The sequence below is a fragment of the Emiliania huxleyi genome (assembly GCF_000372725.1).
Source record: "Emiliania huxleyi CCMP1516 chromosome Unknown EMIHUscaffold_13, whole genome shotgun sequence".
Lineage (NCBI taxonomy): Eukaryota > Haptophyta > Isochrysidales > Noelaerhabdaceae > Emiliania > Emiliania huxleyi.
Window position 1 is genome coordinate 63913 of NW_005201287.1, and position 14255 is coordinate 78167.

At 65.7% G+C, this 14255-nt stretch overlaps 3 protein-coding genes across 3 annotated transcripts; 1 reads left to right on the plus strand and 2 right to left on the minus strand.

Annotated features, from left to right (window-relative positions):
* Positions 1-4111: 4111 nt before the first annotated feature.
* GSHS2 (glutathione synthetase) lies at positions 4112-5914 on the minus strand (the record flags this gene model as incomplete). Its single annotated transcript, XM_005789071.1, has 2 exons — positions 4112-5203; positions 5558-5914. 2 exons carry the CDS (start codon positions 5912-5914, stop codon positions 4112-4114), a joined length of 1449 nt encoding a protein of 482 aa, XP_005789128.1.
* Positions 5915-7775: 1861 nt separating this feature from the next.
* Positions 7776-10389, plus strand: EMIHUDRAFT_433673 (hypothetical protein). Its single transcript, XM_005789072.1, has 4 exons — positions 7776-9357; positions 9435-9778; positions 9856-9939; positions 10114-10389. Exons 1-2 carry the CDS (start codon positions 7848-7850, stop codon positions 9695-9697), a joined length of 1773 nt encoding a protein of 590 aa, XP_005789129.1. The 5' UTR covers positions 7776-7847; the 3' UTR covers positions 9698-9778; positions 9856-9939; positions 10114-10389.
* Positions 10390-10647: 258 nt separating this feature from the next.
* Positions 10648-13815, minus strand: EMIHUDRAFT_200857 (hypothetical protein; the record flags this gene model as incomplete). Its single annotated transcript, XM_005789073.1, has 1 exon — positions 10648-13815. One exon carries the CDS (start codon positions 13813-13815, stop codon positions 10648-10650), a length of 3168 nt encoding a protein of 1055 aa, XP_005789130.1.
* Between the last annotated feature and the right edge of the window lie 440 nt (positions 13816-14255).

Here is a 14255-nt window from a genome sequence, read left to right on the forward strand (position 1 = left end):
CTCTCACGTAGCTGTCGAATCCAATTATCCGCGGCTGGTCGCAATAGAGCATGTGACCGGAGCAAGCATCGCCACAGGACTCCTTCGCATCGGGTGCGCTGTCGCTGTCTGCCTTGGGTGGCGGAGGTGCGCAGGGCGATGGCTGTTCCGACAGACGCCTGTCGTGCGAAATAGTCGCTCGTCCCACTGCTTCGGTTGCCGAGGCTTCTAGGCCTGCGTCCGTGCCGCTATCTGCGAGAATGGGCGCCAGCCACTCTACATTGAATCGGGAAAATGCAAAGTCGACCGCGTACGCGAACGGCAATTCGTACATGGATGCCTCGCCCTCTATCGCCCCCTCTGCCATCGCCTGCGTCGTGAAGTGGCCCTCAGCAGGGTACTCGTCGACGCGGCCCTGACGCGGTGCAGAGGAGGAGAAGCTCTGGCCAATAATACCGTGTGGCAGAGAGCGAGCCTCCCCGCGAGCAGCGCTGAAGCTGATGTCGAGGCGGTGCATGGGTCCTGCGACTCGGTCATAGACGTGATTGCCCCTGACGTCAACAGTCCAGCCGCCTTTCGCAAATGTGGCGCTAAAGTACCGCATTCGAATGGCCAGTCCGAAGCAGTTCTTAGAGCCCCGCCTCCCAAACTTGAAAGGCTGCCTCCCGCAGAATCCGGTGATCGCCTGCCAGCCCCAGTTGTCCTCTCCTGGGCTTGTAAGCTCGCGAGCCCAGAAGGATGCGTTTACAAAAGCAGACTTCGACCCTTCCGATCGCGCCACGACGTGAGCTTCGGTGATAAAGGACCCGTGCACGACAAGTTGGTTGTTGTTCATCCGGAAGACGGCGTTCTCAGTCTTTACATTGACTGCTAGGCCGGGCGCCGAGAGAAACGAATAGAGTTGCCCCTCTTCGCCGCGAAAGTCTGCGCGTCCGCCATGAGCGAAGTGCAGGTGCGGGTCACGGTTTGCCTCGCCGTGAAGAACACAGGAGTCTGTCGCCGTGATCCCCGGCAACGGCACGAGCAGCAGAATCCGGAGAGCCATTGCCGTGTGTGTGTGTTTTGTCGCATTTGCCGTGACGGCGGTCAGAAAGTACGAATTGAGGCGGTCGGTTGTACTCCAAGTGCTCCAAGGTTGTGGGTCCAACACACGTTCCGTTGCGATCTCCCGCACCTCCCCTTCGGAGATTCAGAAAAGCAGAGGAGAAAGAAAAGGGCCGGGGGTCTACGCAAGTGTCTGCGTAAGTAAGTGTGTGAGTGAATGAGAGTGGCGGTGAGTGGCGGGTGGCAGTGAGTGTCGTGTCCACTCACTAACTAGCTCCGAGTAGGAGGGGGCGTCCTGCAGTTAAGGGGAAACCCGGTAGCGGTACGCGGGGCCAACCCTCGGAGACCCGTGTTTACTTTATGGCCCCCTCCCCCCTCCCTGCGAACGCGCATCCTTGCGTCGAAGGAGAGGCAGCGTGCGGCTCCGTGGACTCGGCCATCACCCGCGGGTGAGAGGGCGATCGGAAGCACTCCCGCCCTCTGAGGCGGCCGTCCGAGTCGGGGAGGCAAACACACAGCCATCCTCGCGGGTGTGGGCGGCCTTATCGTCCCGCTATACTAACCCTTAAGTCGGCCCTTCCTCGGGTCGGCTTCGGAGGCCCCGCAGCCCTAGCCGGAGCTAAGGGGCCCGGCTTTTTCGGCGCTAACCCTAGGGGAAATCGCTCCGGAATAGGGTTCCCGGCACCATCGGGCGGCGCCACACGGATGGAGGGAGTCGGGTTTGCCATCGGCGGGCCGTGAGGGCGCTGAGAACTCAAGGCTGAGTTTTCGCTCTCACTTTCGATGTGGCGGAGTATGCGAGGACGGCCCGTTCTGCCCGTTCTCGGGCTAGTCAGCAGATCTAGCGCAGAGAGGGCGATGAGGCGGAGGCACGCCGCAGCGGCAGGCTTAAAAAGTTGGCATGAAAACGCATATGCGCCAGTACACAAACGAAGTAAGCACGGCACCCCTTAGAGACGTGATACTCTCGGCGGCGAAAAATCGCCCTACCGCCGCCACGCGATGGCGCGCGCGCGAGGGCTACTCGAGACAAGCTTGATGGCCTCCGCCGCTCCTCCTAGTCTGGTCCGCCTCTCCTCTAGCGCGGAGGGCCTCATCTCGCCGGGGAGAAGTGCGGTGATCCGCCTACCGCCTTAGGCACTTGAACGGCGTCACGGTGAAGGCGGGCTCGGCCGCTGCCTCCCAACGCCTTCGAAGGCCGAGCCGCGCGCTCTCGCGCGGGTTGTGAGCCGCAGGCACGCGCGCCTGCTCGGGGACGCGCCGGAGAGTCGTGTGTGGACCGTTAAGAGAGCCGGGAAGGTCCGTTTGGCGGTGCCGATACCTTGGACGCGACCGGCATGATCGGCGAAAGTAGCGCGGTCCTCCGCTGCCTACCGACGCCTTCCACGGCCGAGCCGCGCGCCCTCGCGCGGCGTGTGAGCAGCCCGCACGCGCGCCTACTGGGGGACGCGCCGGGGAGTCGTGTGTGGACCGTTAAGAGAGCCGGGAAGGTCCGTTTGGCGGTGCCGATACCTTGGACGCGACCGGCATGATCGGCGAAAGTAGCGCGCTCCTCCGCCACCTACGGACGCCTTTGAAGGCCGACCCGCGCTCCATCGCGCGGGCTGTGAGTAGGTTCGGGTCCCCGAGTAGGTTCAAAGGCGCGCTCCGACCCGAACCTACTCGGGGACCCGCCGCGACGGCCTGGATGGCACGTATTTGTGGCCGGTGGTGCCTCTGTCCGAGTCGGCGGCGGCAGCGGCGACGAGGCCGCGGCGCAAGGGCGGAGCAGAACCGCTGCAGCGGCCTGCGGCTGCGCCGCGCGCCCGCGCGCGGAGGAGGGGCGTGTGTGAGTCAGTGCTACGCCGTGCCGCCCTTGGAGAGGCGAGAGAGGCCGGTGTGGCAGGCAGGTTTAGCTCTGTCGGGCGGCGCGAACCTCCTCGCCGCACGCGGCCCAAATCATGACACCACTCCAGCTGCGCTGGCAGCGGGCGCTGGTCGTCTGGCAGGCGAAGGGGCGGCTAAACGGCATGGCCCGGATCGCGTGCGCCAGGCCCCGCGCGCAGAGGGCGCCTGGCAGAGCTCAGGGCGACACAGAGCGCTCGGCAGCAGCTGTGAGCTCTCAAAAGTCGCTGTTCACACTGGCGACACCGGTTTCTTCTTTTATATCTTCATGAACCGGCTGGGGGAGGAATAATTTCGTGCCCAGACCGCCGTAGGTAGGATCGAGATCCGCGAGCGAGAGATGGATATTGGAGCCCTGGTGCGACGGGTTAGGTGAGCTTTGGGTTCCGCATCACTGTCTTAGTGTGCGCGCCCCGCATGTATTAATAGGTTGACGGGCGCATGGAGACGTGATGCCTCCATGCGCCCGTCGAGTCAAAATCGACATGCGAGGCGATCTTTGGCCCGCCAGAGGGATAGGCGGCGTTTCTGGCGACAACAGCGCTGCGACCGCGAAGTGGCGGTGGACATGCTCCCATGTTGCGGACGCGGCTCCGGAGTGGCCGGCGCTGCTCGCCGCGACCACGACGGCTACTCTGATGCTCCGGGCCGACCCGTCCTACCCGACGGTGGCACTCTTCCACGTCTCGCTCACGCTGAGAAAAATTCTGAAACGGCGTGCAGCAGAGTCACCGACGAGTCGGTCCGCGTGCCTCCTCGCGTCCCGTACCGTTCTCACACATCCATAAACTCACTTTGGCCCCACTGACGCAAGCCCTCAATCCTGAATCCTCAGATTTTAGATTAGGACGTCCACCCCCTAATGGTATACCGCGTGTCCGCGTCTGCGACGCGGGCGCCTTCCTTAGCCACGCTTTATGTCTTGCGCGGTCAAAAAATTAAGCTGGTGTGCATCGCGCTCCCACCAGAGCATGCCGCATGCCGGTGGGTGGCGCCTTGTCCCTTGACCAGGCCTGAGCAGCTCAGGAGTGGATGTGGAGGCAGCCTCTCTGTCTGGACGCGAGCAGCGCTGGATCGCCAAATCCAGCGCAAAGGAGAGGTAAATCCTATCGAGAGGCGTGACACCAAATCTGGTGGTTCTTTCTCTTTTACGGCTCTCATTGCATGCAAATGTCAGAGCGAACCGCACGTGCAAACATCAGCGTCACACCACATCATCATTCGAAGCGAGCGGGCTCGAGAGCACGGCGAAGCCCGAAGCGACCCCTCCCTCGTCAACCCCGCGCATCTTGGTGCGAACCAAATGGCCGGCGGGGCGGCTGATGAGGACGCGGCCGGTGGCGGAGCGCAGGTAGGTCGAGTAGACGCCCAGCTCCGAGACGGCGTCGCCGCGGTAGACCTCTCCGGCGCGCACGAGGACCGCAGGCGCCGCCTTTGGCTCGATGCGCCGCATGAGGATGTACGCCGACCGCTGCGCGCGAGACAGCTCGCGCAGCGCGGCCGCGAGCGTGGCCCCGAAGAGGTTGTGGCCGCCGCCCTCTCGCTGCGGCTTCATCACGTACCCGCTCGGGTCGGCGGCCGCGGCGCGCATCGCCTCCGCGGCCTCGCGCTCCGCGGGCGGCGCGTCGTCCGGCGGCGTCTTGTCGCCAGACAGCGACCACAAGCCGGCAAAGACACGCCGCATCGCCTCGGCCTCAGCCGGCGAGACGAACCGCTCGAGCTCGCCAGGGAGCGCGAGCTGCTGCTGCACCTTCTTCGCGCCGGCGAGCTGGTACGCGGCGCTCGGGCATTTGATGGCGAGAGAGCGCTCCAGGAGGAGACGGGCGGACCACTCCTTGTTTGAGGGGTAGTCGTCGGGCACATACCCGGCGCGGAAGTAGGCGACGGACACCTCCTGCGTGCCGTCGAGCAGCAGCCGCCGCCTGGGCCCCTCGAGCTTTGCTGACTGGTCCAGGTGCGAGAGGGAGCGGAAGGCGGTCCGCACACCGTGCCGCTCGTACAGCCGCTGCGACAGCCGATGCTGGTCGACGGCGTTCCGCTCGCCCGGCTGCACCACAAAGAGGACGACGGCGTCGGCGCCGCCGTGCGCGCGGTGCGCGGCGGCGAGCGCGTCTGCGATGGCGTCGACCGCGTCGTTAGGTGGGAGAGCGTCGCTGAGGGTGAGCTTGGGCGGGCGCCCTCTGCGCTCCCACATGGCGGCGCGGAGGGCGGGCCAGCGGGTCGCGAGGTGCTGGTGCAGGTCGGAGACGGCGCAGGAGAGGGCGGCGAACGAGGAGGCGATCGTGTTCAACTCGACCTGCCGACGGTGGAGCAGCGGTGGAGGCAAGGGGGCCGTGGACGGTGGAGGGAGGAGCCCGTGGGGAGCGCGAGTGAGGCGGCGAGGCGGCGGCGGCGGAGCCAGAGGAGAGCTGTGGCGGCGGAAGCGGCGGCGGCAGAGGCAGCGGCAGCGGCAGCAGCTGCTGCTGCGGCGGCGGTGGCGGCGGTGGCGGCGGCGGCGGCGGCTGGCGGCGGGTGGGGGCAGCATGGGAGGGTGGGGGCAGCATGGGAGGGTGGGGGCAGCATGGGAGGGTGGGGGCAGCATGGGAGGGTGGGGGCAGCATGGGAGGGTGGGGGCAGCATGGGAGGGAGTCAAGAGGTGCGCGCAGAAAACCTGCAGCAGCTGGGGCGGTGCCGGGGCAGCCCCATCGGCAGGCTCCGGCTCGTGCAGCATGTAATCCGAGCGCAGGACACCCAGGCTTGCGCTTTGCGTCGGCCCCTCGGACGCCACTCTGAGCGCGAGCCTGAGCAGGCGCCTGGTGAAGACGTCCGAAGCAGCCGTCTCCCGCAGCGTCGCCTCCAGCCAGGGCAGGTCCGCGGCCACCGCGTCGACCAGCCGGTTGAACGAGGGCGCGAGAGCGCACGCGCGCTCCAGCTCAGACGCCGGGTACTCTGCTGGCAGCAGCGCAAACGGAGCATGGACGTAGGACTCCGCCGCAGTCAGCTCCTCCTCTTCCGCGGCCGCGCGCATCAGCAGGCCGTTGCAAGGCGCCCACCGGAGCGCCTCGGCCACGTAGCCATCGACCTCCGCCTGAGAGGACTGCACGAGCAGCGGCAGCCCGGGCTGGCCCGCCGCCAGCGCAGCATCCACCGCCGCACACTCGGACAGCGACGAGGCACAGAAATCGGTGGGCGGAGGGGTGCGGACGAGGTTATCGTCGACCTCTGCAAGCGCCGGTGGCGCGAACAGCAGGGAGAGCATCGGAGGAAAAGCCGGTGCTCGCCCAGCGCTCTCCGCTCCAAAGAATTTTACCATGCGAGCCCCTCTCACAGCAGACTGGCTCGGACTGGCACTACAAATGGCACAGCAGCAAAGAAGAGCAGGCGGACTACCCGGGTACCTTGAAAGACGTTGTTTCCGCACCGGGTATGGTCGTCGTCGTCCTTGATCCACGTCTTGACTGCCTCTAGCGCGCCGTCTCTAACCACTAACGGCGTCGCCGCACTCCGCGAGTGCGGCCATCACTTGCTGTGAGTGAGTGAGTATTCTTGATACGAAACCACGACAACACACACCAGTCGACTCGCATCGGTTGCCTCCATTAACGGCGGAGCTATTCTCGCGCCCACACCACACCTGGCTCCAACGTGGACACGCCCATAGCTGGGGACACTACTAGGTCATGCATGGCATCAGAAGTTTTATCTCTGGGCCCCGAAACGCATCTCTAGCAGCGTCTCTCACACACACACACACATCACTTGCTGCTGGTGATCGGTCGTCTTCGGTTTTGACCGCGCAAGATATAAAGGGTGTCCTAAGGGCTCTGCTCGCAAGGCGCCCGCGTCGCAGACGCGGTACCATTGACAAATCTGCAATATACCCCCACACGAGCAAACAGCAAAATCCGAATACCGTGCACGAACTGGGCGATCTGGGACGCAAGCCTTCAGCTGGTGCCAAGACATTCGTAAAATTGAAGCCAAGAACGGCCGCCAAATCCGTGCTTTCGGGGCAACTGAGGGAAAGCTCCTGATCGAGCCCAGCGTGCCCGCGGCCGCCTCCCGCGCAGCACCGCCGCTGCGGAATCGGATCGAGCCCATGGAGGAGGAGGGCGCGGTCGGCCAGCGCATCAGGCGGAGTCCCTCCCCGCGCCGGAGCCCCCCTGCAGTCGAGGGAGTCCTCGTTGGCGATGAAGGTGGCGACATCGAATCGCGGCCGACACACGTCACGGGAGGAATGGGCGATGAGCGGGAACGATGCGCGCTACGACGCCGACTCCGCCGTGCTCGTGGCCGCAGAAAGCCGCGCTCCAGGAGCACGCCAAGATGCAATGGCTCGCTTGCTTCGATTCAGCTCTCTCGGCAGCAGAAGTGGGGCTGGAGCGGGTGGGGGTGGATGCCGATTGAGGGGGAGCGTCTCCAGCTGCGCCCTGTGGCAGCTGCGCCCTGTGGCAGCTATAGTCGAGGGACTTGGTAGTTGTGACCCCCCTGAGTGAGGACAGGAGAGAGAGAGCGTTTTGTGGTGTTGGTGTACGCAATAACGGGACAGGGTGGTTGTTCTCTCTATCTCCTCTTCTAGCTCTTAGCATGAGCTGCGCCCGGTGTCCGACCCCTTTTGCGCAGCAACACCTTAAACTTTTAGGCCCTCCAAATTCGGGTCGGAGCGTACATGTAGCGGAGTGGGCCCCGAGTTTGAAAAGGGCGACGGACGCTTGCGTCCTAGCCTCCAACAACGCCTCCCCGGCGCAGAGGGGCCCCCGGAGGGATGCACAACCGCTCCACGCCACGTCGCTTGCGGCGGTCCTCTTCCCAGCTCCGCTGAGCGCCCGTGCGTTATTTCTCGTTGTCTGCTGCGTGTCGGCTTTCTTCTTCTCCTCTCGGCAGTCACTCGCGCTGGAAAGGATCCCGCCACGAGTATTGCAACGCGGAGAGGACAAGGGCGACCGCGCCGCAGCGATTTCATGCCGCGACCAGATGCACGGGCAGCGAGCGGCACAGCGCGGCCAACACGCGGCCCGCCAACTCACCCGTCGGTGGTCCGCGTCCACTCGCCTTCCGTCTCCGACCTCAGCTCGCTCATCGCCACGGGTGAGCCGTTCGTCGCCTCGGGGCTGCTCTCGGGCTGGGCCGCTCTCGGCTGGACGCCTCGCGGCCTCGCCTCCTCGCCGCTGGGCGCGGCCGAGACGTGTGTGCGCCTCCACCGAATTGCGCCGCTGGCGGTGCCGTTCGAGGGCGAAGGCGTCTACGTGCAGGCCACGCTCGCCGAGTTTGGGCGCTGGCTCGAGGGCGGTGGCTCGAGGGCGGGACTTGACGGCGGTAACTTGAGTGCCTTCCCGCGCTCCGAATACACCGGCTACTGCGACTACCAGGAGATGGCGGCGCTGTTTGCGAGCGAGCCGGACGCGCTCGCGGCAGTGGACTGGTCGCACGTCCTCGCCGCCGCGCACCTCTCCGAAGTCGTCGCGAGCGGCGCCGACTCGCACGCAGCCGACGGCTCGCGCTCGACGCTGTGGCTGGGTTCAGAGGGCGCGGGCACGCCGGCGCACTACGACGCGTACGGCGTCAACTTTGTGGCGCAGTGTGCCGGAGCCAAGCGCTGGCGGCTGAGCCCGCCGCCGGGCTGCGAAAGGGAACGGGGCGGAGACGCGGCGTGGCCGCTGCGGCCGACCCGTGTGCCTTATGAGGAGAGCTCGGTCTTTGCGCGCTCCGACGACTCCGGGCGCAGCAGCTGCCCCCAGCTGAGCTGCCCCTCCTCCCGCCCCTCGTCTTGGCTGTACGAGGTCGAGCTGTGCGCCGGCGAGACGCTCTTCGTGCCTCGGCACTGGTGGCACGCCGTCGTCACCACCAGCCGCCACTCTCTCTCCATCAACACCTGGCTCGAGGCCGCGCAGGACACCGCTGAGCGAGTGCGCGAGGCGGTCGTCCGGCTGCTCGCTTCGGCGCTGATCCGAGCGGCGCGGCGCGCCATGTCCGCCGAGGACTTGCGGCCGGCGGAGGAGCCCGCCTGCGGGTGGGTCAACCCGACCGAGCAGCTGTCCGAGTCGGCAGGCGACGACCTCGCCCTCCTCAGCGGCGCTGTGGCGCGAGTTGGCGGGGCCGGGGGGAGCCCGAGGTTGCCCGAGATTACCCGAGATCTGGAGCGACTTGGCGGGGCGGGAGGCGAGGCGGGCGCCGGAGGAGGCGGCGAGGCTGGTGGCGGCGAGGCTGGTGGTGGAGGCGGTGGTGGCGGCGGGGGTGGCGGTAGTGGCGGCGGAGGCGGCGGAGGCGGTGGCGGTGGCGGCGGGGGTGGCGACGGTGGAGGTGGTGGCGGGGGCGGCGGCAGGGCGTCGGAGGGCGGCGAGGAGGGCGGTGCGCAGGGCGAGGGCGGGGTCTGCCTTCTCTGCGCCCCGCGGCCACCGCACCCGCAGGCAGGGCTTCCCCCTTCGCTCCCGCCTCCGCTCCCGCCTTCGCTCTCCATGTCGGACGTCGTCGGCGCGCTCTGCAGCGGCCGCCCGCACCGGGCAAGAGAAGGTGAGGCGGCGACCGAGGAGACGACAGCCCGTGAACAGGCGCACTCTGCAGCGGCCGCCCCCTCGTCGCGGCGGCGAGGGCGCTCGGCGCCGGCTCGCACTGGGGCGGCGCTGACGGCGGCGGCGCTGACGGCGGCGGCGCTGACGGCGGCGGCGCTGACGGCGGCGGCGCTGACGGCGAGGGCGCTGACGGCGAGGGCGGCGGCAGCGAGGGCGAGGGTGGCGAGGGCGGTGGCGGTGGCGGGGAGCAGCTCCGCGCGCCTCTCGTGCGGGCCGACTGTCCCCTTCGATTTCTTTTTTAACCGCGCGTGTTTCTTTTTTAGGAGCGCCTCTCGCGCGGGCGCTTCGATGCGCCCTCGTCAGCGTAGACAGCGCGGCGGGAGGCGGCAGCGCGCCATCACAGCAGCGGGTCGACAGCGTACTCGCGGTGGGACTCGCGGCAAGGGCGGTGCTTTGTTAGGCGCGCCGAGCCGGCAGCAACCCTTTGGCGAGGCGCTGGAGAGGCTGCGGTCTGCCCCGGGCGGGCGCCCCTCGATCTCGATCGGTGTGACAAAGACAGAAAGAAGACAGACACGCCGAGAGGGGGGGGGGGGGGGGAGAGAACGGCACAGGGCCGCCACCGCACAGGGATTTCTGTTCGGTGTGACGTGACCGATTGTTCGGTGTGACGTGACCGATGCTGCCGGTTCGGGGGTTTTGACGCGGTTTCTGTTTCTAGGCGACGTGATCGACGCTGTCTGCACGGGCGCGGGCCTCGACGAGGGCGTCCGCGCGCTGAGAGCCGCGTATGAGCGGAAGCAGAGGGGGGGCGGGAAGCGCACCCTTGGCGCAGACGTGAGGATTGGCATGGGTTGGGAATCGCAGGCAGGCGGCGTGTGCGCGGCAGGTTGTGACTGCAACCAGCATGTGTGCATCGTGGCCTGAATTCTTTGACACAGCTCTGTGGGTCTCACGTCCCAGTTACATGGGATAGAGTTTCCAAACAAATTGTGGATCTATCAACAACGGTAAGGCGAATAAAGCCGTAGAACACATCGCACTCTCTTGAGGTTGGTTTGAGCCGTCCGCACACGGTGTCGCGTGTCGGTGAGCCTCCGGCGGTGTGTTTTAAAGCCGTAGGACCTTAGGTCAAGGTGTTACGGCTCTACATATTTTAGCGCAGTTCCTTCGGTTCACGGTTGTTCTATGGGCTCTAATAGTCTATGCGGCAAAACCCCATCTTTCAAAATGCTCAAGTCACGTGCTGGCCACATCAGATCCGACACGCGAGATGATACCTAGGGTCCTCGATGTGCGTGTTCAAGGCGTCCAGCGCCTCGCCCAGCTTTCTCCGTTCTGCCTTCTGGGCTGCTGCCAGGTCCGCTTGCAATGCGGCCTCCGCGCGGGCGAGCTCAGAGCCATGGTCGACGGGCATGATGCGTTCTGGGCTGACGAGCACCGCCTCGGCCGCCTCAGCCAATGCGGCGAATGAGCTCGGAGCCACCTCAGCAGCGGGAGTGGCGCCAGGGTCTGCATCGGCCGGCCCCTCACCCTCGGCATCAGGCAGCTCAAAGATTTGCCGCAGCCGCTCCTCTGTCGGCGCCTGGAGCTCAATATCCGTGTCCGACTCGTCGTCGGACAGTTCGTGGTCGAGATCCTGCTTGCTGGCTCCGCTCAAGAGCTTCGGGAGAGGCGCTGCCGCTTCGGCCCACATCCCCCTCCGCGGTGAACAGCGAGAGCTGATGGTCTCCTGCAAGAGCAGCGTGCGGCTAGAGGAGAGTCCAATCGGCTCGTGCAACCACGCCTCATTTGCGGGTACTGGCCTTGCACGCAGGTGAAACTCCACATCCGTCTCTGCGTGCGGCGGCGGCGGCGTGTAGACCCTTGGCGGTGGCTTGCTCCGCCAAAGTTTGCTCTCTGTCCCGGCGGTCGCACTCGCTTGGCCGTCCCCTCCAGCCCCTGGAGTGGAGGTGTGTCTCACAGTGAGAAGGGACGGCGGCATCGGCTCCAGATAAAAAGCCTTCCGGTCCCCCGTGGGCTGCGGCGTGCTCGCCTCGAACGCCGCTCCCACCCGCATCTCTTGCGTCGCAAGAGGGCTGGGCGTGGCATCGCCGGGAGCGGTGAAAAGCTGCTCCATGTACCCCATCTCCTTGTATCGGCGTGGCACGCGCAATGCGAACCGACGGAACGTCTGCGCCGGTTCGAGCGGCAACACGGCAACGTCGAGAGGCGCATCGCGATCACGATTCGACACCGTGTCCGCCGTCGGGAAGGCGAAAGGTTCGATTCCCGACAGCGAGAGGGTTGGTGTGGGGACCGGTGCGCCAAAGCGACCAGCATCAGCTCTCGCTGTGGGCGCTCGTGAGGAGACCAAGCTGCGGCAATCCTTGAGGGAAAGACCGGCCTCTTCAAGGGACGCGCTGAAGCAATGCAGCCGGTCGGCGGCGCGTCTTTGAAGGAGCGCCGTCCGGACTCCCTTCTTGAAGATCGCGAGTGCCTGCTCACGCAAGGCAAAGGAGTCGTTCGAGTAGATGTCAAACGTCGGCTGTGCACCCTTTGCCGCCGCCACGACGCTGTCCGAGATCGTGGCGCGCCCCTTCTCGCCGAGCTCCGCCTCTCTGCGCTCGCGCCCACGGCGCCGTCTCTCCCGATCCTCGCTCACGTAGAAGGCTTCGCGCGCGGTGCGCGTCGCCTCAATGGTGGCCGTCGGGCAGGGCTCGGCGCCCCTGGCTACGAGCGCCTTGATCTCCTTCGCCTTCTCAAAGTTCTCCAGATCGGTCATCTGCCGGAGGAAGAGCATCTCTTTGACCTGACGGCTCCGTTCCGCCGGCTGCAGCGCCAGGTCCAACTCCCCCGCCGGGGCGGAAGCGTCGGCAGAGGCGCCGATCTGAACCGAGGCCTGCTGCAGCCTGCGCTGTGGCTTCTTCACCTTCTCGTAGTCCAGCGTCTCTGCGCCGTCCGTGATTGTCGCAAATAGCGCATGCATGTCCGCCTCGCACGCCCCTGGAACCCGAAGCAGAGGCAGCGCGAGGGAGAACTGAGCGGCGTCAATCCGCCCCAAGCCATCAACGTCGACTTCCTCGAATAGCGTGAACGCGGCCTCGGCCTTCTCGGCGAGTGAGCGCTGCAGTAGCGATTCGAGAGAGGATGCAGCCACCTTCTCGACTGCTTCCCTGTCGCGCTCCGCCTGCAGCTTTTGCTGCGTGATGGCGCTGCGCAGCTCTGCGACAGGCAACTTGCCGCGCTGCCGGTTGAGGAGCGCGTTCACGCGGATCTGGCAGTCGAGGTCTCTGGGGATACTGTAGCCGTCGATGTGCGTCTCCTTAAGCGCGTGGATTCGCATCATCTCGCTGTCGACCGGGTACTTGACCGGAATGTTCCGCCTTCCCACCGTCTCGCGACGCGAGGCTGCCATGGCGCGAGACACCGAATCTCCGCCGCCTCCATCCCCTCCAATCCTTCCTCGGTGGTCTGTCACCGCAGCTGCCGCAGCGACGGAGGAGGGCGTCGGCCGAGCAAGCAGGACGGATCTAATTGAGGCCGTCAGGGTGGGCGGCTCCGACTCGAGGGCATCCTCAAAAGCTGAGCTCGAGCTGAGCACCTGTGGCAGCGCTTGGGCGTGCTTTCCGCCGCGCTCCGAGCCGGCAGACGCGAGCGAGGCGAGCGAAGAGAGCGTCGGCAAGTGCTCCTGGCGAACATGGCCCGGTGCGCAAGAGCCAACCACCTCGATCCGTCGAGCAGTGAAGCCTGGCTGCGAGAGGCGCAGCTCTATCAGCATGCGTGCCGTGGCGAGCCGCACAGGCGAATAGACGATTGTGAAAGCTGTTCCGCCCGCCGATATGGTGCCGGTCAGTGGCTCGACATTGAGCTCGGTCCCAACGAAGCCTCTACGCAGGATGCTGATCTCAAACCCAACGCTGGCTGGTGACTGCAACGGCACCGAGTGGCTCACGTGCGATCCGAGCGTGACAGGCCCAAGGTCGATCAGAGACGGAATGCCCAGGTCGGTGGGCGAGGCCGTCGGAAAGGCCGCAAGTGGGATCAATAGCTCTCCCGTCTCGGCTTGCACCCGAATCTGGTCGTGGTAATGTCGGGGTTCTGAGTCGGAGGCAGTGAAGAGAACGAGCACCTCCTCTGCCATGCCGGGCATCACGAGGCCACGCTTGCGGAGCTTGAGCTTGAAGTGCGGCGTGGAGGGAGCATGGATGGTCATGCGCGCTGGCTTTCCCGATGCATTGATGAGCCTCAGCTTGGCAGAGCCGGCCGCTCTTCCCTCAATGCCGATCTCGATGGCAGGAGGCTCTGCCACGATGGAGTCTGGTTGGCCGAGCTTGGCATACGGGTTTGGTTGCTCCAGCAGAGGATTGTGAGGCGGCGCTGCGCGGTCGACCAGGGAGCTGGGCAGCTCGACCAGTGCCTGATCGTTTTGGACGACGACCATGCTGATGTAACGACTCGTCGGGGCTGGGCGATGCGGCCAGTTGCGGGCATGAAGAAAACGTACAACGCCCCGTGGTGTGGGTGAACCTTCTTTTCTAGACCGGAAGGATTGAGAGCAGCCTCGCTCTCAATCCTAGAAGTCGAAGGATTGTGAGCAGCACTCCTCGCAATCGTAGCATCTCTGTGCGATTGCTAGCACCCACGCTCGCAATCCTACATCTTCTAGGACTAAGAGCAGCTCCGCTCCCAAGGTGACTGGTGACGCCTACGACTACTACCAGCGCGCTCGCAATCCGAGCAAAGTCTAGGATTGCGAGCAGCACTGCTCGCAATCCTAGCAACATGCCTCCGATTGCGAGCAGTAGCGCTCGCAATCCTACATCTTGTAGGACTATGAGCGGCGGCGCTCACAATCGTACCCAAGATCCGAGGATGCAGAGC